Source organism: Pelmatolapia mariae, linkage group LG10_11 (genome assembly GCF_036321145.2).
Source record: "Pelmatolapia mariae isolate MD_Pm_ZW linkage group LG10_11, Pm_UMD_F_2, whole genome shotgun sequence".
NCBI classification, from domain to species: Eukaryota; Metazoa; Chordata; class Actinopteri; order Cichliformes; family Cichlidae; genus Pelmatolapia; species Pelmatolapia mariae.
The window spans coordinates 61,418,980-61,441,830 of NC_086236.1; the positions used below are offsets into that span (position 1 = coordinate 61,418,980).

Below are 22,851 nucleotides of genomic sequence, written 5' to 3' on the forward strand. Positions count from 1 at the left end.
TGTCCTTACTGAATCATCAGAGCTGAACAGGTGATGGAGAAACAAGTTTACCTTTTAGGTGACATGAATGAGTTGAAGGGAAGTTATGAACTGTTTCTGAGAGACAAATAACACCAGGATCCTTTTCTAAGTAGCTGACAGCTGGTAACTGTGCAGGGGCGGGTCTAGCAAAGTGTTGCCAGGGGTCCATGTAGGGCATTAACGGGGAAAGGGGGGCACAAGGAAATACTTTTCTTTCTTATTCTCATTTAAAATGCCTAGCTTTTAAAAAAATAACTATCTGAGTCTTACAACAAACAATTGATAGATTGATACATATATACCATCAGAACAGTATACATCACTGTCACAACAGTGTTTATTTTCATTCAAAGGCTTTATGATTTTTCCTATAATGGTGGGCCGGTCTCTAGTCAAATTCCCTGGGACGATTTTTTTTTTTCCCAGTCCAGCCCTGTATGCAGCTCATCTGCAGTCTGGTGTTACCTAAATCTTCCTATTCAGAAGGCAGAATTTCCGAGTTCTGAGTACAATCGAAAGCACCACGACTGCAGTTTTTGTGTTGGATGTAAAAAGCAGGCTAGAATCATGCGGCGGTCAGCGACGGTCCAGGCGTGGGATTTCTCTCGTGGAAATGTGAACATTATTTTTTTCCTTTCTATTGGTAGGTGGCACAATGCACTTGTGGCAAGTAAGCAAGCTAGAAGACTGGCAAACTTGCTGGGTATCCAGTTATGGAAGCAACACATTAACAAGAGAATTCTGAGTAAAACCAAAGTTACTTTCCCTCTGAAAGTAACGAGTAACTTGAAGTAACTGAGTTACTTTTGATAGAAGTAACTAGTAATGTAACTAAGTTACTAATTTAAAGTAACTTACCCAACACTGCCCCTGACCACCGAGGGAACATACAATCTACCTGCTGGACCGGTGCCGGGGTCAGGCTCTTGTTGCTGAGCATCTCGGACCACCCTTTCTATCTCCCAGGTGAGGGTCCCCACAATGCACGAGGCTGGCAGAATGGGCCTCTCCTTCTCCTCAGGGTCCGTGTCTGGCGCGAACTGGCGTGACAAGGCGTCTGGTTTCGTGTTCTGGGACCCAGGCCTGTAGGTAATGGTTAGGTTAAACCGTGCAAAAAACAATGCCCACCTGACCTGTCGTGCGTTCAGGCGCTTAGCCGCTTGGAGGTAGGCCAGGTTCTTGTGGTCCGTCCACACGACAACAGGATGTTCGCTCCCCTCCAACCAGTGCCGCCACTCCTCCAGCGCCAACTTGATGGCAAGAAGCTCCCGGTCGCCCACGTCATAATTCCTTTCGGCCTGAGTGAGACGACAGGAGGAAAAGGCACAGGGGTGTAATTTACCTTCCTTGCGCTGAGAGAGAACCGCCCCAACTCCTGAATCAGAAGCGTCCACTTCCACCACGAACGGCAGGGCGAGGTCAGCCTGGGCCAGGATGGGGGCCGAGGCGAACAGGCTCTTGAGACGGTCGAATGCTTGCTGAGCTGCTGGAGACTATAGGTACGGCTGTTTGGGCGATGTGAGTTGTGTGAGAGCCAATGCTACCTTACTGAAGTCCCAGATGAAACGTCTGTAGAAGTTGCTGAATCCCAGAAAACTTTGCAACTTCTTCCGGGTGCCGGGCACAGGCCACTCCAACACAGCTTTGACCTTAGCCGGGTCCACTCGCAACTGGCCCTGTTCAATGATGAAACCCAGAAACTCACATTTCTCCGCTTTACAAAACAGCCGATTCTCCAGCAGGCGGTGCAACACCAGTCTCACATGCTTAACATGCTCAGCTCTGGATCTGGAGAAAATCAGAATGTCGTCAAGATAAACAAACACGAAGTGGTTCAAAAGATCTCGTAGAACATCATTTTCAGGGCTTGGAAGACGGCAGGGGCATTAGTGAGTCCAAACGGCATTACCAGGTACTCGAAGTGACCCAGATGGGTGTTGAAGGCCGTCTTCCACTCGTCCCCCTCGCGGACGCGGACCAGGTGATAAGCATTGCGGAGATCAAGTTTGGTGAAATGAGTGGCCCCTTGAAGGGAGAGGTGGAGGGGCGGATGATGCCAGCTGCCAGGGAGTCCGTAATGTAGCGCTCCATAGACTCGCGCTCAGGTTTTGAGATACTATAGAGTCAGCTAGTGGGCAAGGGGGCGCCTGGGAGCAAATCAATCCCGCAGTCGTACGGACGATGGGGGGGCAGCGATTGGGCCCCGTCTTTGCTAAAGACTTGTCCTAGATCGTGATATTCGGCGGGCACGGTTGACAAGTCGGGGTGAGTGGGCGGCCCCGCAGGATCGTCTGACATGCAACCCGGCACCGCAGAGCGTAAACACTGCTCATGGCAACGGGTGCTCCACCCCACGATACATCCCTTGGCCCAATCAATCTGTGGATTGTGTCGCTGGAGCCAGGGGAATCCCAAAACTAAGGGTGTGTCAGGTGCCTTGAAGAGAAACAGGAACATCTGCTCAGTGTGATTGCCGCAGAGAGTGAGTGTGATTTCTTGAGTGCAGTGAGTGACAGCAGCTAAAGGTCTGCCATTAAGCGCTGACACTTGGAGCGCTTCAGGGAGAGGAACAACAGGCAAACCAATTTTGTGGGCCAAAGCTTCATCCAAAAAACTTTGTTCAGCTCCTGAGTCTATTAGTGCATCACAAGAATGGGTGCGGGAAAGAAACCGTAATTTAGCGGGGCAGCTGAAGTGGAGGAATGTACTAACCGGCACACCCGTCAGTATCCCCACCTTTACTGACGGGCTGAGTCTTTTAGCCGTGAGGGACAGGCGTCCGCGAAATGTCCCTTCTTCCCGCACGCAAAACCAGTTGTCTTCTGCTCTGGGTGAATTTAGTCCGTCCCAGCTGCATGGGTTGCTCCTCGTCAGCAGGTGAGTCCGGTTCCTCCTCTCTCCACTCGAGAGACGGGAGTCCAGTTGGAACTCCTACGCCCCCTACTGACCGTTGCCCATCTCCAGTCCGCCTGCCAAACTCCCGCATATGGTCGTCTAGACTGATACACATGTTAACCAGGGTACTTAACGATTTAGGAAGCTCTTTAGTGGCCAACTCACGTTTGACATTCTCATTTAAGCTGTTTAGGAATGCTCCTCGGAGCGCCTTCTCCTCCCAGCCAGTCTCCTCGGCCAAGATCCAAAAGTCCACGGAGAAGTCTGCCACGCTCCGCCGGCCCTGCTTTAAAGTAAACATGCGATGAGCAGCACTGTCTGGGTTGACAAAGGTCAAACACACACCGAAATTTGCTCAAAAAAATCACTATATGAGATGGAGGGCAGGGCGCTCAGGACTGCTTGAGCCCACAGCAGAGCTCGTCCGGTCATGAGCTCAACCATGAGGGTGATTTTGGCAATATCAGAGGCATAAACTCGAGTCTGCTGCCTAAAAATCAGAGAGCATTGAGTCAAAAATCCCCGGCTTTTGTCCAAATCTCCACTGAATTTTTCAGGTACAGGTAACGTGTGTTCTCGCTGTGGTGGTGATGGAGGAAGAGGACAGGCCGCTGCTACATTTAGAAGCTCTACTGGTGGTTGTGGTTGTGTAGGGGGCTCTGTTGGTTCAACGGGTGCTCTAGGTGTAGCAAGCAACATACCTTTCAGTTCAGATACCACCTGTAGTAGCGCGGACTGCTCCTCGGCAACATGCAGCAGCATCTTTTCATGTCGTTCCAACCGTTCAGCTTGAAGCGCGAGCTCGCGCTGGACGGGAGTTGAGTCCGCTGAGTCCATTGCTGGCTGGATTGTTCTGTCACGGATAATGGGAAAATACAGACTTGACTGACCCTCTGCAGGTACTTGGTGGTTGCAGCTTTTCTAGCGACCTCTTCCTGGTTCCCATTTGCCTGTGGGATCCCCAGGTACTTGTAGCTGTCCTCTATGTCTGCAATGTTGCCTTCTGGTAGTTCGATCCCCTCAGTTCTTGTCACGGATAATGGGAAAATACGGACTCAGTCGCGGAGCTCTGGATGCGAAGCAAACAGTGCATTTATTTACAGTGCCCAAAAACAGTCTCAAAACACAAAGCGAAGTGCAAAATCCAACAGTGATCTTCTCCAAACTCCCAGTGATGCGCAGGTGAGTTTCCAAAGTGATTATCCGAGTGTGTGTTCTCCTCCGAGAGCTTAATTCCACGGGCTCCTTCTCTCCAACCTCCTGCTCCGTGTCTCTTCCTCCTATAAACGAGCGACAACAACAGGTGAGAAGGCTAGCCGGCTAAAGCTAAGTTGCAAGTAACAAACACTCTTAACTACCGAGCTTCAAGTACAATCCAGCGTCGACTGCCGTCTGGACACACAGTTAAATGCCTCAGCCCAGGACGAAGGATGATTAGTGACAGCTGGGTGGCAAATTAGGTGCAGGTGTGTCAGCCGCTGGGTGGCGACAACAAGGGTGGGAAGGAGGAGAGAGAGAAACACACACACTGGCAGGTCGCCCGGGAAGGACCGTCCGACCATGACACTTTAAAAGAAAGAGTAATGCTTGTTTGTTGACCATGTGGCTGTTATGATAACAAGGTTGGTTAGAATCTTATATTGTGAGCTATAATGAGAAGCCTAATTACTGGATGTTTTCATAGATTCTCTTTGTTTGAGTTTGTAAAGTATGAAAGTCTCCTTTGAAGATGAAAGGAAGGGATTTTATTTAGGCTATTTTGTAGAAACGATAAAGTGATGCACACATAAACTATTAAGCACTTCACCGTAAAACAAATTTGAACACATTTTCACTGTAGGACAAGTCCACATTAACTGTGATGATTTTACTATTTCATGTAAAGGTGGAAGTTTGCCTGTCAATTAACAGGTTAAGTAAGCTACTAACTTAAGAATTGGGAAAATTAGAATTTCGTTAAGTTAACTTTGTGATTCAGGATTTTACAATTGTTGCTAAAACAGCAAAGCTAAAGTATCAACATATTTATCGTAAATAATGACAGTTTTTTTGTTGTTTGAGTTGCCCTTCATAGCTCCCTGCTCATAATATGTTGACAGTTTGGGAATCATAAGTTGACCATATGGTGGCTAGTGGTCTTCAGTTTGACTACCATAAAATGTAATAGAACCCTGTAACTGACTAGCGACCTGACCAGGGTGTACCCCCTTTAACCCTATGACAGCTGGGATAGGCTACAGTCCCCCCGTGACACTGAACTAGATACCGTATTTTTCGGATTATAAGGCACACTTAAAATCCTTTAATTTTCTCAAAAATCGACAGTGTGCCTTGGGTATGAATTCTGGTTGTGCTGACTGTCTTCGAACCGATTTTATGTGGTACATGGCTCTTAAAAATCTGTCAAAAAAATGTTTTACTACGACTTTGGTAAGCTATGAAGCCGCACTGCTTGATAGATTATCGGAGCTTTACAGCTACCATAGTCAGGAGCCTCCCCGAGTAATCTGGGTCCAAAACTCCATCCACTTCAGGTCCCAAAGTCAAACGAACATTGTGGCATCACTGAGACTTTAAAACTGTCTAAATTCATCTTTAATAAAATGATCAGCGTTGCTGCTTTACCCGGTGTAACAATTAAGTTTAACATCCAGGCATCTATGAAAACAGAATTTATAAAATTTATAAGTTACAAGTTAGCAGGAAGTTAGCTCGCTAGTTTCCACCTAATCATGATGTACCATGTTCTGACTGAGGGATTCTGAAAAATTAAAACGTACAGCTCTGCCACCGCTTCCAACATAAATGAAGACAGAAAACTAAACAACAGTGACTTTTGTAGGGTTACTGAAGTTGGACTAGCTGGTATATAATGATGTGCTACGTGATTGCTAGCGACACAGCTATGTTAGCATAATATAAATACAGTGACGTTGGAGGATGAACGCTAACTTTTTTCCACTCGATAAATGTTAACGTGAGGGTTCCCGTTGGTTAGGGAGACATGTCTCACCGTTGGTGAGACATAGGGATGTCCATGGTCTGTCATCTTGCTATGCTGCACTGCGTGGAGGGCCATGGGTGCCAAAATGAATTAAATAAGTACACAATTAAATAATTAATTAAATGATTTATTAATTATTTAAAATCCGAGTTATTTAATTAATTAAATATATAAATGATTAGTTAAAATTCCATTCATTTCATTTATAACATTTAATAAATTGTTTATTTATGTATTTCGAATTTTAATTTAGTTTAGTTTATTTATTTATATAGTACTTTTAATTGCAACAGTGGTGTTGACTAAAGTGCTGTACAAACATTCAAATTATATAATAAGATAGCACACAATAAAATAACAATATCAATTAACATCAATGCCAAATAGCTAATAACAAATAAATAAGTAAATAACTCTCATGCAGTATTAAAAGACAGTGAGTAGTGTTTGAAGATAGGATTTAAAAAGATTGAGGGTAGGAGCCTGTCTGATGTGGAGAGGCAAATCATTCCATAATTTAGGCACCACGACTGCAAACGCATGATCACCTCTAAGAACCAGCCTTGACCTTGGTGTGGCCAAGAGCAAAAGATCACCCGATTTAAGAGCTCTAGGGGGCATATAAGGCTGCAGTAGGTCTGACACATACCCTGGGGCATCCATTCAGCACTTTATAAGTCACCAATAAGATTTTATAGTTGATTCTAAAACGTACAGGGAGCCAGTGAAGCGAGGCAAGCACCGGGTCATTCGTGTCAGAAGATGAGCAGCAGCATTCTGGACCAGCTGGAGCCTTGCAAGACAAGTCTGACTTATGCCTACATATAAAGAATTACAGTAGTCCAGTTGGGATAGAATGAAAGCATGAATTGCCCGTTCTAGTTTTTTAAAAGACAAAAAAAATCTCACCTTGGATAAAAGCCTCTGTTTAAAGAAAGACTGCTGTACAAATAAACTAATCTGTTTCTAAAAGGTGAACTTATTGTCAAATATAACCCCCAAATGTTTAGCATCCAATTTGATAAAAGGTTTTAAACTGCGCAAATTAAAATGTGAGGTTCTGGAATTGCAATTTGGTCCAAAAACGATCACCTCAGTTTTATTTTCGTTGAAATTAAGGAAACTAGCAGCCATCCAGGCCTTAACTTTGCCGAGAAACTGAAATAAAGGTTCCAGTGAGGCAGAACTATTTCAGTGGCTAGTAAAAGATCATTAAGAACTTTTAAAAGTGCAGTTTCGGTGCTATGAAAAGCTTTAAAACCAGACTGAAACTCCTCGAGAACATTGTGACCATATAGAAAAGATTGCAGCTGAACAAATACAATCTTTTCTAAAATTTTTGACATAAAGGGAAGCTTTGAGATATATGGCGTTATTTTTGTGCCACTATTCTGAGTGCACGTAAAAAAAATTGAGCGCACATAAAAAAAACAACTGCATTTTGAGGAGAATATTATTTTGAGCGAAGAAAAGCTAAATTGAAGTGAACAAAATTCATTGCTGCATGCAAAAAAATGTATTTTAGTGTTTGCTATTATCCATATACACACACAATAGCAGCCCCTCTCGCTCAGTTTTTGCATTTGCGCTTGCTCGCAATGTGTTGCTTGCGCTCTCAACATTTCTGCCCGTGTGCGTTCAACTCTTTTTGTACACCGTTATATTTGCTCCACAAAACCAACCAATCACAGACTTTGATGCAAAAAAATCTGATTGGCTATTTTGGTTTCCAGTCAGCTCGAAATGAAGAAATGCAATATCCCAGAATGCATTTCATCCAAAACTCAAACGAGGCAGTGGCGGAGGAGCGCAGAGTGGCGGAGTTTGAAATATTACTCTTTCTGGATCACAAAATAGACTTTTAAGATATTTTCAGGCGAGAATGGTGCTGTGTAAACTTCAAATATCTGCTCGATTTATCAAGACATCACATGTTTGCAAAAGTGCTCTAACATTTTCGGAGATGCCTGTTACCCACCAGCTGACCGCATAGCTGGACTGGCCATTGGGCATACCGGGCATTTGCCTGGTGGGCCGATGGTGATTTTTCATTTTTATGTTTGTTTGTTTATTTTTGTAACGGCATAAACAATGAAAGGTGGTGGATTAGCCAATTGGTCATTATCAACTTTGGGCTGGACCAATTACAATACATCTTTATTTAGGTGAAAAGGAACGCGATTTGTTTATCGCCCATTTTGCGACAGAAAGAACATCAGCTGATACTAGAAAGTAATATTAAATAAATTCTAACAACAGCTTAGCAAGCCTAAACGTGCTGGTGTTGTTTAGCGCAACATCTGCTGGTTTCCTCTTTCTGGCGCAAAGTGGGCGATAAACAAACAAGAGAGACAGGACTTGCGGCAGAAAAGCCGATCAGCTGATCATTGATCAGTTTCATGATTGAAGTAGCAACAGGAGAGAGAGGGGGAGAGAATGAGAGAAGAAAAGGCAGCTGTGCAACATAAAGACACAGAATAACTCCAGCTCCAGCCGAAGTAGGAGCCCCACCTGTCCCCACAATCCTATCCTTTTCAAAATATTTATTCAACTGTATTCCAAACACCATTGTTATGGAAATTTAATTAGCAAATCTACAGATACAGTGAGCAGTAGCTAACACCTTTAATCCCGGGAGAGAGATGTTCAGCAGGGCACTGACGGCCATCGCTGAAAAATGAACAGCACAGCCCTCTTCTTTAAATACAGGGCCCCAAAGGGAGAGAGAGTTTAACAACCTTTATCTCCTCTTGCAGTGTTAAGTAAAGAGTTCTCCCCTCTCTGAGAGATGTAAGAACTGGGTGTCTCTGCCCAACTGTGTGTGTGCAATAAAGTTGAAACTTTTGTGTCACTGTTACCATATTTTTCGGAGCATAAGGCGCACCGGAGTATAAGGCGCACTAAGCGAAACAAAACAGTCAGTTCAAATTGTACTCAACTCATTCTTCTTGCTTCCTCCACTTCTGTACCATTGATTCATTAATGTTGAATTCTCTCGTAGCTGCTCTATTCCCATGTTGTTGCAGTATATTAATGACTGACCTCGTATTGTTGATTGGTTCTTCTCAGTTGTTCTCCTGACTGAGTTTAATCCTCACGTTAACTTTTATTGAGAGGGAAAAAAGTTGGCATTCATTCTCCTGCTTCACTGTGTTTATGTTATGCTAACATAGCCGCAAGGCCCACCACACTACCTGCCGGTGGCCGATGCCCTCAGCAGTTGACAAATAGGCTGTATTTTAACAAACTGACCAGATATGTGAATATTCTAAAACAACATTAAAAGTGTAGCTGGTGATAGACAAACAGGGTATTTTAAAACTTTACTTAGTTTGGAGCACCACCACCATTGCCACGTGTGATTTGAAATGCATTCTTGGCTATCTTGGCTGCCCCAGGTCCACACTACCACCAGTTCATAGAAATCAATTATCTGGGATTGACCTGTCTTGACTTACTGTGCATCGATACTGAATTTGATGGGTAATGAATTTGATGTAAGAAGGTAGACCATGCTCACCCCAACTAAGGAGTCAGCATGGGGTCAAAAATGACCCCACGGGTTGTTTTTCTTCAAAATCTTTAAAATGAAAAGTTGTAATATATTCATATTCCAGGTATTCCTCATAAAATATGTTTGTAACATGAGGCCATTTGCATTTTTATTTATTTTTTCATTAATTTTTAAAAAAAGCAGTTTTTGTATCACTACCCCACTCTTCCACAAGTGGGGTAAAAAAAAATGACCCCAAGCAGTTCCTATGGAATCTTCTATGAAACTTTCATTCTTAGCAACTCTGACTGTCCCACTTACACATCTGATGGATCAGGAAATAATTTTTACACAGTAACATACATGATTTATAGTCAGGGCTGCACATAAGTGGTCCACAGGTGCACATTCACTGTCAAAATAAAAGTATTCCCTGAAATTCAGAGAATACACGCTTCTTTTGCGGTGGAGGAACACCAAAGTAATTGCTTATGGAGCTTGGTTCTCCGACATCTATCAGAGTTCTGAACAAATGTCTGTCCTCCTCCAGAACATCTTATGTACGCAAACGTGCATTCCAACTTCTTATCTGGTACACGTCTTTTATTTTGACAGCGAATGCGTACCTGCGAACCATTTATGTGCAGCCTTGTTTATAGTTTCCTGTGCATTTCAAACATTGTCCTTTCTGATGTTTTTTTTTTAATATCTAAAGTAACATCGCTGCTATGAGGCCAGCTAGGATCCCTGTGGATCTTGCCCTACAAATGATCCAGGACGGATGGGATGAAGAGCCCATCGGAGGCATTGACTCAGAATCTGACATCTAAGATATAGAGGACCCAGACTACTATCCCCCCCACTGAACAATTCCAGTCAGATACAGAGGAGTCCTCTGATGAGTCCTCTGAAGAGGAAATGGATATTGAGTCTAACAGAATGAGCCCCTCTTACTGCTCTAGCCACAATATTCTGAATTAGTCGGCCAGGGCTTGCACCTGGGTTTTGTACTGTCTCCCCAATAGATGCATGGAAGATGTTCATGTCTGATAATATAATAGAAGAGGTGCTGTCATACACAAACATGGAGGCACGAAGAGTAGCAACAGACAGGGGAAAAGAGTGGAAAAATGTAATCAAACATAAGCTCCTGGCCTTCATTTGATTGACCCTTCTTGCAGGAAGTGAGAAGAACTGGGATGTACCAGTCGGTGTGTTTTTTGGGAGTCCTCTGCATAACCCATTGTAAAAGGCCACTATGTCTTTTTTTTTTTTTTTTTTTTTTTCTTTTTTTTTAAACCTGTCCCGTTTGGTTCTTTTGCCATCAGAATTATTGTCTAAAGGCGAAGAAAGATGCCCGACGGATTTACTTTACCAAATGGACCATCCCAGCCTTGCCGTAATGGTCCATTTGATTTACCTTTTATTGTTTATTTTATTTTATTTAATTTTTTTTTACTTGCTAGATACGGGACAGGGGAAAAGAAAAGGGAGAAAGAAAGAGGGGGAAAAAAAAACAGCGGAGAAGAGGGACGGGGATAAAGGGCAAAAAACAAAAACCAACAAAATAAGCAGACAAAAAATACATATATCGATCACCTGGATCACCTGTTGAGAAAGAAAAAAGAAAACAAGCAGAAGAAAACGAGAGGTTCCAGGTTCCAGGCCCCGATAAGCAGCCACCAAGGAGTGAGCCGGTGTGTACCCGGACGCCCACCCCCGGACACAAGGAACCACCAACGCACCGATGTCTGAGGGCGTCTGCCACCGGCAGGGGAAGTGGTGGGGGGAGATAGGCCTCCAAACCTTGGAGGGCCTGAGATGTCCCCAGAGAGGTGGCGTCTGATACCCAACCTGACATATAGACACAGACATACAGGCACACTCAAATACAAACATCCATTCCCACCCTCATGCTCTCATAGGCAATTACTCCACACTCAACCAACGTGGAGACAGACATAAAGAGACGCTGTACACACAATCACACTCCCCAAGCGTACTCTAAGAACCGGGTCTAGGTACCCTTGCCCCTGGAGGGGGAAACTGCACCCAGACCCAGGTGGTGTTACCCTTTTCCCTGGGGTGGGGAGAAGCAGACTGCCCCGACTCCGCAGCAGCAGGGAGGCCCCACACACCAGACCCCAGTCGGACGGCCAACTCCTCCTCCTAGCCCCCCCGCTCCAGCAGGCCGCAGAGACCGGGGGTGTGAGAAGACTCCAAACCTCCCTCTACCCGCTCATATGTAGTGTTGATGTATATGTGTTCTAAGGTGCAATTAAAACCCAGGAGGGCATGGAGCTACCTGCCAGAGAGCAGCAGGTAAGCGCATAGCCCCTCCTGATAGCCCTCAATGTCTACGTGTATTTAAAATTGAGAGGTGGGCAACGACGCCAGGGGTGAGGTGTACACCCTGATGGTAATTTGGAGTCCGTGTTGTGAGCCCACCCCCAAGATCCTATATGTATGTGTTATGAGAGTGTGAGTAATGTGAATGTCTAAGTTGTGAGATAAAATTGAGGCAGAGGCAGCCAGAAGGGGACAGAGGGGGGGATGCCTCCTCTGCACCCTGGTGACACACCCCTACCCCAAGGCCCTGCATGTGTGGGTGATTGTGGTGGAGCGGGGAGAGGGAGGCAGCTGGAGATGGGGAGGGAAGAAAGGGAGGGGCAAGTGACCCCTCCCTGGGGCCAGCTCCCCCGCTGCCCCCAGTAGGCACCCCCATACTCTGCAACCCACCAGGGAAAGGGGGCCCAGGCCCATCCGGACCAGGGCCCAGTGCAGCAGCGCCGCCCGGCCCCACAGAGCCCGGGACAGCCCACCCGACCCCACTACAGAGAAAACTGCACCCACCCCATCATCCACTCATCTTCCAGACTACACAAGACAATAGACGCCCAGGCTGAGATCTTCCTCCACCTCTCCTATATCTCCCCCTCCTGCAGAGAGAATTCCTGAGGAGAGGAAAGCTCCTGCAAGATGTGACAACCTCCCCCACCAGTTGAAGAGTCCCCCAGGTGGCTCGATGCACTGGCGGCGCCCTGCGCCAGGGCTGGGCCCCCATATATCCACCCGCCCACAACCCCAGCAACACACCAACCAGGACCCGAGCCCCCAAGGCCCGGCCAGGGCCCCAGCCCAGAGACGGAGCGCCCCCAGAACCTCACGCCCGTCCCGGACCCACCCAGGGGCAGCCAGGCTACCAGGTCAGTAACCCACGTCCGTCAGCACAGACCCTCCCCTAGCCCCGCTGCACGCAGCCACGAGGAAACCATCACCTAAGAGCCAACAGAGCCCTTAGTTGGCCATGACCGCTACCCCGGGTTGAGCCCCCCAAGGAAGATGCTCCTGGGGAACCCCCCGACGCCCTAAGCCTGTCCCTACCCCCACACCAATCACAACAGTGAAGGTGGGACCAAACTATGACCCCCCACCCCCACTAGGTGATGGAGCTGATCAAAGGAGCCCAGAGCAATTGATCTGATGTGGTGGCAGAGGCTGTATCAAGACTAATGTAATCTAATAGATAATTTCTATACTGGTTAGAATTAAGATTATTTTTATTTTTCCAGTTCATGAGGACTGTTTTCTTGGCTATGCATAGGGCAGTGAAAACCATGTGGGCTATATTCTTTTCTGAAGTGACATTATCTAAGCTGCCCAACAAACACACTAAAGGAGAAGTTGGAATGTTACATTTCAGACACTTCGATAAGTCTTCACATATCTCACGCCAAAACTTCTGAACTGGTGGACAGAACCAAAGAGCGTGGATATAATTGTCCGGTGAATTGGTTTGGCAGTGTGAGCAGTTGTTGGTAGACGTAAAGCCCATCTTGAACATCCGATGACCTGTATAGTGCACTCTATGTAGTATTTTGTATTGAATTAATTGAAGACTGGGATTTCTAATTAGATGAAAGGTTTTTAAGCAAATCTGAGACCAGAAGTTTTGGTCTAAGTTAACTGATAAATCCGCTTCCCATTTTGCAATAGGAAGTGATATTGATTCATCTATTTTAGAAAGCATTCTGTATATTTTGGATAGTAATTTGGGGGTTTTAAGAGTAAGAAATTGAACCACACTTGGTGGTGTTTGTAGTTCAACTTGACCCGGTTTAAATTTCTTTTTTACTATGGATTTAATTTGTTGATATTCTAAAAATCTTTTCTTGTTGATCCCATATTGTGTAACTAGTCTGTCAAATGAAATAAATTCTGTTCCTTCTAGTATATGTTCTAAATATTTGATTCCTTTACCACTCCAATCTGAAAAGTTTATCATATTATTGTTTTGTAATATGTCAGGGTTGTTCCAGATAGGTGTACATTTGCATGGGATTAATGAAGACTCTGTCAACTTCAGAAACTCCCACCATGCTGTCAGAGAGGAGCTAATGTTGACGCTTTTGAAGCATTCATGTCGTTGAATGTTTGAGCTGATAAATGGTAGATCTGAAATCTCTAGATTATTGCAAAGTGCTTGTTCTACATCTAGCCAAGGTTCATCTAAGAGGGTATGTTTTAGCCATCCCGAGATAAATTGGAGCCTGTTGGCTAAGAAGTAGTGCTGAAAGTTAAGAAGTAGTGCTGAACTTTGGCCACTATGTCAATTTAAAGATCTGAAGATATTCGCCCGTCTTGCACATTGATTACAAGAGGACCAGAGCCTACCGACTGAAAACAAACCACATGACAGCTTTCCGCTACATATGGAAAGCTGCTGTTGACCTGTTCCTGGTCAACTGCAGGCAGAAATTCATCCTCAGTTATTGTGTTACAGTGGATGAACAACTTGTGCCTTTCAGAGGGAAGACCCAGCTTCTGCAGTATATGCCGAGCAAGGGCCTCATGTCACAAACATGTTTTATGAGGAATACCTCAAATATGAAAATATTACAACTCTTTGTTTTAAAGATTTTGAAGAATAACAACCAAGTTTATAACAAAATGCATTGTTTCTATTTGGGGTCATTTTTGACCCCACTCGTGGAAGAGTGTAGGTATTGGTAGGTTGTGCATCCAAGGGTTAAACACCTGTACATAGTTAAAACTTGCCATTCAGATCCTGATACTTTAGATGGGATCTTTTTCTCTAAAATCATTTATGTCATAATACCATAACACGTTGCTCCAAGTTTGCATTTGCATTAACCTCCACATAGAAGTAGCACCACAAAAAGTTGTAAATAAACAAAAGTCAAAAATGAAAATCATCTTCTTGGAAATTTTTAGGTTATTGGTTGTATTCAAAAAATGTAGAAACGAAAAAATGAATTCAGCTTAAGTGTCTTCGTTATACTTGAGTCTTGAACTGGTAAACTGTTTCCACAAATTAATATCAGACACCTTTAAATATCATATCTTGACCTTAAAACTCAATTGTGTGAAAATGTCATATAAAAAGTAATAAATACAACTTAACACAACTCAGACAAGCACACAGCTCCTCCCCTCACTAACAGCTGAAGCTTTTTGAGGTATGACATTTTCACAATTGTTGTTTAAGGATTGTGGTATTGTGTGTATTTTCAAGGTATCGGTATGGGGTTTGAAATTCTACTATCATGAAAACCCTAATAGTAGATTATATGACTTACATTACTTTTAGTGTCGGCCATTAATCCTTTTGTTAGTCCAGAGAGAATTAACCCACACGTGAAGAGTTTACCGTTTTGTTACCATGTTCTACCGTTTTGTGCTAGTTCTGGTCGTTTTTCTTAGTTTTTTTCTACTTTTTTCACCCGTGTGTGGGGACCCAGAGCAGGGATCCTTTGTTTACAGTAAGGATCAGCTGTTAGCGCTGCGTCCCACAGCAGTACTGCCGGCGGACAGACCCGACATTCCCAGCGAGCTGAGGAGGAAAAGACGGGGGTGTCGTGCTGGGAAGGAGCGCCGTCGCCCGAGAAGGAGACGTTATCGACCATCTCTTCCTTCTGTAATTATTGGAAATGTACGGTCTTTGCACAATAAATTGGATGAGCTCACGTCGCTAACCTGGTCACAGAGGGAGTACCAGCAATGTAGCATCATGATGCTAACGGAGTCGTGGCTAACACCGCTAACTCCGGACACGAGTGTGACACTACCGGGATTCCAGCTGCTTCGAGCGGACAGGACAAGAGACAGCGGTAAGAGGAAAGGAGGGGGACTGGCAGTGTTTGTGAATGACAGATGGTGTAACCCTGGGCACATCACTGTAAAAGAACAACTCTGCAGCAGAGACATTGAGCTGTTAGCCGTTAGTATGCGTCCGTACTACCTGCCCCGGGAATTCTCGCATGTTATCGCAATAACAGCGTATGTCCCCCCCTCGGCCAACGCGGATGCAGCCTGTGACACTCTCCACTCAGTGGTCAGCAGACTGCAAACACAATCTCCGAGAGCCCTCCTCATAATATCAGGGGACTTTAATCATGCCTCACTGGACTCCACACTGCCCACCTTCACCCAGTATGTGACCTGCCCAACCAGAGACAATAAAACACTAGACTTACTGTATGCCAATGCTGAAGAGGCATACAGTTCATCACCTCTCCCTCCCCTGGGCAGATCTGATCACAACCTGGTGCACCTTGTCCCTGTGTATGAGCCCTTAGTGCGCAGGGAGCCACCAGCCACCTGCACAGTACAGAGATGGTCGCAGGAGAGCGAGGAGGCTCTTAAGGATTGTTTTGAGTCGACTGTGTGGGAGGTGATCTGTGACGACCACGGAGAGGACATCGACAGCCTTACTACATGCATTACGGACTATATTAATTTCTGTGTGGATAACACCGTACCTACCAGGACTGTACGGTGTTTCTCCAACAACAAACCTTGGATTACCCCAGAAATTAAAGCTGTCCTCAAGCAGAAGAGGAGGGCCTTCAAATCCAAAGACAAAGAGGAGTTGAAAAGGGTGCAGAGAGAGTTGAGGGGACTGATAAGGAATGGGAAGGATAGCTACAGGCAGAAGATGGAGAACCAGCTTCAACAAAATAACGTTGGTGAAGTCTGGAGAGGCCTCAGAACCATCTCGGGCCACAAACATCAGAACTCTCTGCCTGGGAGGGATGTGAGGTGGGCAAATGAACTGAATCATTTCTTCAACAGATTTGATTCAGCCATGAGGCAGTCTCCAACATCGGCTGCAGACTCAACCACCCCCACTGCTGCTGTTCCACCTCTGACACCTCAGACACTTCACACCTCCTCTATTCACCCTGCTCACTCCTCCCCACCCCCAACAACAGCATCCAATACACAATCAACACAAGGCTCCAGATTGTCTCTCTCAACCACCCAGGTTAGGAGGGAACTGAGGAGGATTAATGGCAAGAAGGCAGCGGGTCCAGATGGCATCAGCTCGAGGGTCGTCAGGTCCTGCGCGGACCAACTGTGTGGTGTGATGGAGCACCTCTTCAACCTGAGCCTGAGGCTGGGAAGAGTCCCACAGCTCTGGAAAACCTCCTGTGTTGTACCAGTGCCAAAGACTTCACGCCCCAAGGACCTCAACAGCTACAGGCCGGTGGCTCTGACATCCCACCTGATGAAGACCCTGGAGCGGCTGGTCCTGGCTCAGCTTCGGCGCCTTGTGAGCTCATCACTGGACCCACTTCAGTTTGCCTACCAGCCTGGCATTGGAGCGGATGATGCCGTCATTCACCTCCTACATCGCTCCCTCGCTCACCTGGAGACCGCTGGGAGCACTGTGAGAATCATGTTCTTTGATTTCTCCAGTGCCTTCAACACTATTCTTCCCTCGGTTCTGAAGGACAAGCTGGAGAACTCTGGAGTGGACCATCACCTCACTACCTGGATTTTGGACTACCTCACCGACCGACCACAGTATGTGAGGACTCAGGGCTGTGTGTCGGACAGGGTCGTCTGCAGTACGGGGGCCCCACAGGGAACGGTTCTGGCTCCGTTCCTCTTCACCATCTACACTGCAGACTTCTCCCACAACTCCACCCAGTGCTTCCTGCAGAAGTTCTCTGATGACTCTGCTATAGTCGGCCTCATCACTGATGGGGACGACAAGGAGTACAGGGGACTGACTCAGGACTTTGTGGACTGGTGCCAGCTGAACTACCTCCAGATCAATGCCAGTAAAACCAAGGAGCTGGTGGTAGACTTCCGCAGGCACAAACATCCTCCACTGCAACCACTGACCATCCAAGGTATGGACATTGAGACTGTGGACAGCTACAGGTACCTTGGTGTTCATCTGAACAACAAACTGGACTGGACTCATAACTCAGACGCCCTCTACAGGAAAGGGCAGAGCAGGCTGTACCTGCTGCGGAGACTCAGGTCGTTTGGAGTGGAGGGCCCACTCCTGAAGACCTTCTATGACTCTGTGGTGGCCTCAGCCATCTTTTATGGTGTGGTCTGCTGGGGTGGCAGCATCTCTGCTGGGGACAGGAAGAGACTGAACAGGCTGATCCGAAGGGCCAGCTCTGTTCTAGGATGCCCTCTGGACCCAGTGGAGGTTGTGAGTGACAGGAGAATGGTGGCTAAGCTGTCATCCCTGCTGGACAACATCTCCCACCCCATGCATGAGACTGTGACAGCACTGAGCAGCTCCTTCAGTGGGAGACTGCGGCACCCACGGTGTGGGACGGAGAGATTTCGCAGGTCTTTCCTCCCCACTGCTGTCAGACTCCACAACAAAGACTTTAACTGATCATACACACACATCCACAAATGTGCAATAACACAAATGTGCAATAATCTTTCTGGCACCGTTGTATTTTTCACTCTGTTGTATATAGCATTTGTATTCTATTTTTATCCTATTGTATATTTTATTCTATTTTATTCTACTGTATATAGTATTCTATTTTTATTCTATTCTGTACAGTTGTGTACTGTATTTATTCTTATTTTATTTTATTCTAATTGTCCTTCATAACTTTTGCACTGTCCACTTCCTGCTGTGACAAAACAAATTTCCCACGTGTGGGACTAATAAAGGTCATCTTATCTTATCTTATCTTATCTTTAATTCAACTCTTAGGTTTTATTTGGTGCTTTTAATCTCATTATCTGCTGCGACCGGTTGGGTCGCAGCAGATGGCCGCCCCTCCCTGAGCCTGGTTCTGCCGGAGGTTTCTTCCTGTTAAAAGGGAGGTTTTCCTTCCCACTGTCGCCAAAGTGCTTGCTCATAGGGGGTCATATGATTGTTGGGTTTTCTCTGTATCTATGAAGCGCCTTGAGGCGACTTTTGTTGTGATTTGGCGCTATATAAATAAAATTGAATTGAATTGAATTATTTTATTTTTTTCAGCTCTTTTTTTTAATCTCACCATCACTAAACTTAGTTTATGATTTTTGGCCCTTAGTCACTTGTATATTTTTGTTTATATAAATGTTATTTTTTCTTTTCAATCATTTATCTTTTGGCAAACAGAGAAAATATCAGGCCCTTCTGTCAAACCATCACCAAACCAGCCAGTTGAGGGGACCTCTGTCAGCTTAACCTGTGAAGCTATTGGCTCAGTCTTTACCAGAAACTGGATGAAGAATAACTCCGAACTGACCCCGACTGACAACATGATCCTTTCTGACAACAACAGAGTGTTGACCTTTAACTCTGTGAATAGGAAAGACAATGGAGAATATTTTTGTAATATCAGCAACCCTGTCAACAGTGAAGGAGCTAAATGCATCATGATTGTTAATTGTAAGTAATATGCTGTTCAGTGTACATTGCTGTTCAGGCATACAGTTACAAAATATTGAAGAACAAATGACAGTACTGATATGTTTTCTTAGAAGCCATTTAATACAAAATTTTTATTTAAAAACTGAGAAACTATTTGATATTTTTATCATTTATTTTACAAATACCTGTTTTTCAGATGGACCAGAAAAAGTTCAGCTCAAAGGTCCAAATGAGATAAATATCAAAAGCACCTTAAAACTGACCTGCTCTGCTGAATCCACACCATCTGCCAGATTTAGCTGGTTGCGTAATGGTGTAGAAATCCTCAGTGATTCTGCTGAGTACGTTAGAGAAGAGATTGAACTTTCTGATAGTGGCAACTACACCTGTCAAGCATGGAATAATATAACTGAGACAACATCATCAGTGGTGCATGAATTGACTGTAACAGGTACCTGCATGTGTTGATTCTCTTGGACTTTGTAGTCAGCTGATAGACTTCTGGAGGTTTTTCCTTAAAGATCTTTTATACTTATAAATTGAAGATTAATTTCAAGCTCATGAGACAGTTGTGTTTTAAATACAGGACTCCATTTAAAGATAGAAAGATGTTTGCCAAAGCCACATGGTGCCTTGATAGTTTTGCCATAACATTTAAATGTTACAAAATATTCTCCATTCAATGATTTCTGCACCTCTTCTGTGTAATAAATTGTCCAATAAATTGACACTGAAACCTGTCCAATGACAAATCAAGCAAAGGAGGACGTTTTTTACATGACTATGAGATGATGGAGAAACTCTATTCAAAACAATTGATATGGAAATATTTTTTCGTATTTATACAGTCCCAGAACCATCATCAGGATTATCTGCTGGTGCCATTGCCGGAATAGTAATCACATGTTTTGTCCTCGTGGCTGCAGCTGCTGGTGGTGGATACTACTTTTATAAGAAAAAGTATGTTGGATATTTTTCTCATTTGTGAATGTGTGCTATCTGTGTATTTCTAGTCATGACACTAGCGGTTAGTTAACAAGTCTTTGTTGTTGTTTTCCAGGGGAACATAACCTTGTATTACATTATTACATTATTGTTTTTATGTGGACATTAAATGCAAACTAATGACTCATCATTCCTCTCAACAGAGGACCTCTGAAGAAATCTACAAATAGAGACACTTCCACTACAACAGGTTTGTGTGTGTGTATGTGTGTGCACATGTACCTGTTTATATTTACTCCCTAAATTCAATTACAAATATTCTTTTTTTTTCCTTTCCTTTTTTTTTTTTTTTTTTAAGGAGGCAATGCAGCTTCCTCGAGTCAGGTAAATTTTTTAGTTCTTTTACATTCACCAAAGTATGCAACATGATAAGTTTGACTATAAAATGATCATAGATCCATGATCTTTGACTTTTATAAATGCAAGATACTTTTATACCTGTTGATATGTATTAGTGGCTACATGGTTTGTGAAAAGGACAGTATGGGCTGATACACAGAGCCTTCCTCCCCCATCTTTCTATCTCAGCTAACACTTGTTTACCATAGTGCTCAAATTCAGACTTTGAACCTTGTCAAGTGTTCAAAGTCAGGCTGTATTGTTTTTTGGTAATATTAACCAAAATACTGTATATGTTTAATGAATACATTTCATTTATTTTGATGTAACTGAATAAAAGTTTGAACGTAAAGTATATAAAACAAAAAGATAAGATCCCCTGTATTTCACACTTTTCTACTCTGTTTTTTCTGTAGGAGTTGAACTATGCAGATGTCCGTTTTTTCCCAAAGAGAAATGACGAAAGAGTTCAGATGGGGTTACAGAATGAATTCTCAAATCATGCCCAGGTTCAGGCAAACAACAGGGCTCCTGCAGCATCCTCCCTTCCTACATATGACGCTCATGTGCACCGAGTGAAGGGGCCAGCCCCTCAGCCTGATCCTAATGCTTCAGAAACCTACGCTCAGGTTCGTGTACGCTGAGTGTACTGGATCTGATAGATTCATAACCAAGCAGGCCAGAAGCAGTCAAACGTGCACGTTGCTCTCACTCCATTTATTGTGGGCTAGCTTGGACTTGAACTCCTGAGTCATAGCACTTTAAAAGTAGTCAATAATCAACCAGCTCTGAAATTTATTGCCATGGGAACAATGTTTCCTTATTACTTTGAGTAAACACCATATCATAGCTTTCCCGTCCTAATGTTCAGCATTTTCTTTGTACAGTGCAAAGTGCAGTTATCTGAGCAGTGATATTCTTTTTATTTGATTCCGATATTTATCTGTCAGAGGTTTGTTGTAATATATTATCATGTGATTTCATACAAGATTCTTATTTGTGGCTAAAGTAGTAGTGAAGTAGTAGTTTTTTAAATCGACACTCCTGGATGCTACTTGATGATCAGTTTGACAATTCATTAATGTGTCATTACCTTAGTTAGACTTAAGATTACTTACATAGATTGAAGTAAAATCCACTTTCTCATCCCTGCAAATGAAAGGTCAGGAGTGGCAATAACCAAAAATATTTCTGTTTTAAAATAATTGAAAAAGAGTTTCAATGATTCCAGACTTTCACACTTTTTCCGGTGCTATTGAGCAGGTTTAGGGAAACCATCCATTGCACACTAGACAACAGCCTGGATCACATTTCAGAATGCTTCTACGTCTTTGTTTAGTTACTCTGATAAATATTAATACGTGCTTCAACGTACCATATCATTTATTATAAATGTCAGGGCTCGCAAAATTTCAAAATCCCTGGTAGCCCTTCGGGCAGGCACTCTTCAGTTTTTGGTAGCCCAAAATAAATTTAAGTAGCCCGAATAAAAAAAAAAAAGAGGACAATTTTTTGATTGATGTTTTGTTTCCTTTACAATATTATACTTTAATGTATAATATTGTAAAGGAAACAAAACATCAATCTAAAAATATTTAAAACACAAATTACAACAACAATTTCAACCATCAACTCAAATATTTGGTTCTAATAGAACAGAAATTTCTATGAACTTGCAAGAACTGTACAACATGAATCAGTCTGTGTCAGATCCTGAATTTGAAATTTCCACTGAAATCACGGGTAAGAGGCAAGTGGAACCAAGATCTAGGACATTTGCTTTTTGAAGTTTGCAAAGACTGCTAAATTTTGCCAGTGGTAGTTCACTCTTTGCAACATAGTACGCTATTCTAAACAGATTTTTCAGGACTTCTTGTTATGCTTGGTTTACTTTTAGTATGCTTTTTGCAATTGGTGTTTGTTCTGGGAAAGATACTGCAGACTGAGCAATAATGTATTTCTTGCATTTCTCATGGGTTCTGATGGGGTCTTTCTTAAAATGACTGGTCCCAGTAACAAAGGCGCTTGTTGACTCAGAAATCGAGGGAAACTCACAACACACCCGGCAGAACATTATGTTATTTAGCTCGTCATATTCCAGCCACATAAATTCTTTTGTCCATGAAACTAAAAAAGCTGCGCTTTCTTTTTCCCTCATTGTCTGATTTGTCATAACTTTTCCGTTTTGTGGTTGGCTTTTCTTTGGCTGCCCCTTCTTCACCCTGACCTCTCTTGTTTGGCTCTGCAGAACTAAAATACCTGCCTAAAGCCATCTGCTCTTACACACATACTTACTAGGGGTGCAACGATACTCGTATCGATATTGAACCGTTCGATACAGTGCTTTCGGTTCGGTACGTATCGAACAATACAAATTTTTTAATTTATTTTATCAACTTTTCTTCGGACGATGCTGTCTGTGTTGAGAGCTCAGTGGATCTGCGT

General features: G+C 43.9%; 1 protein-coding gene across 1 annotated transcript in view; it reads left to right on the forward strand.

Moving 5' to 3' along the window:
• LOC134635491 (carcinoembryonic antigen-related cell adhesion molecule 6-like) overlaps positions 1-21,290 on the forward strand; it is a 30,146-nt gene extending 8,856 nt beyond the window's left edge. Inside the window, exons 5-8 of the mRNA XM_065471779.1 lie at positions 19,911-20,022; positions 20,211-20,257; positions 20,366-20,391; positions 20,823-21,290. Coding sequence (XP_065327851.1) covers positions 19,911-20,022; positions 20,211-20,257; positions 20,366-20,391; positions 20,823-21,050 — 413 coding nt within the window. The 3' untranslated portion in view covers positions 21,051-21,290. The remainder of the gene's footprint in view (positions 1-19,910; positions 20,023-20,210; positions 20,258-20,365; positions 20,392-20,822) is intronic.
• The last annotated feature ends 1,561 nt before the right edge of the window (positions 21,291-22,851 follow it).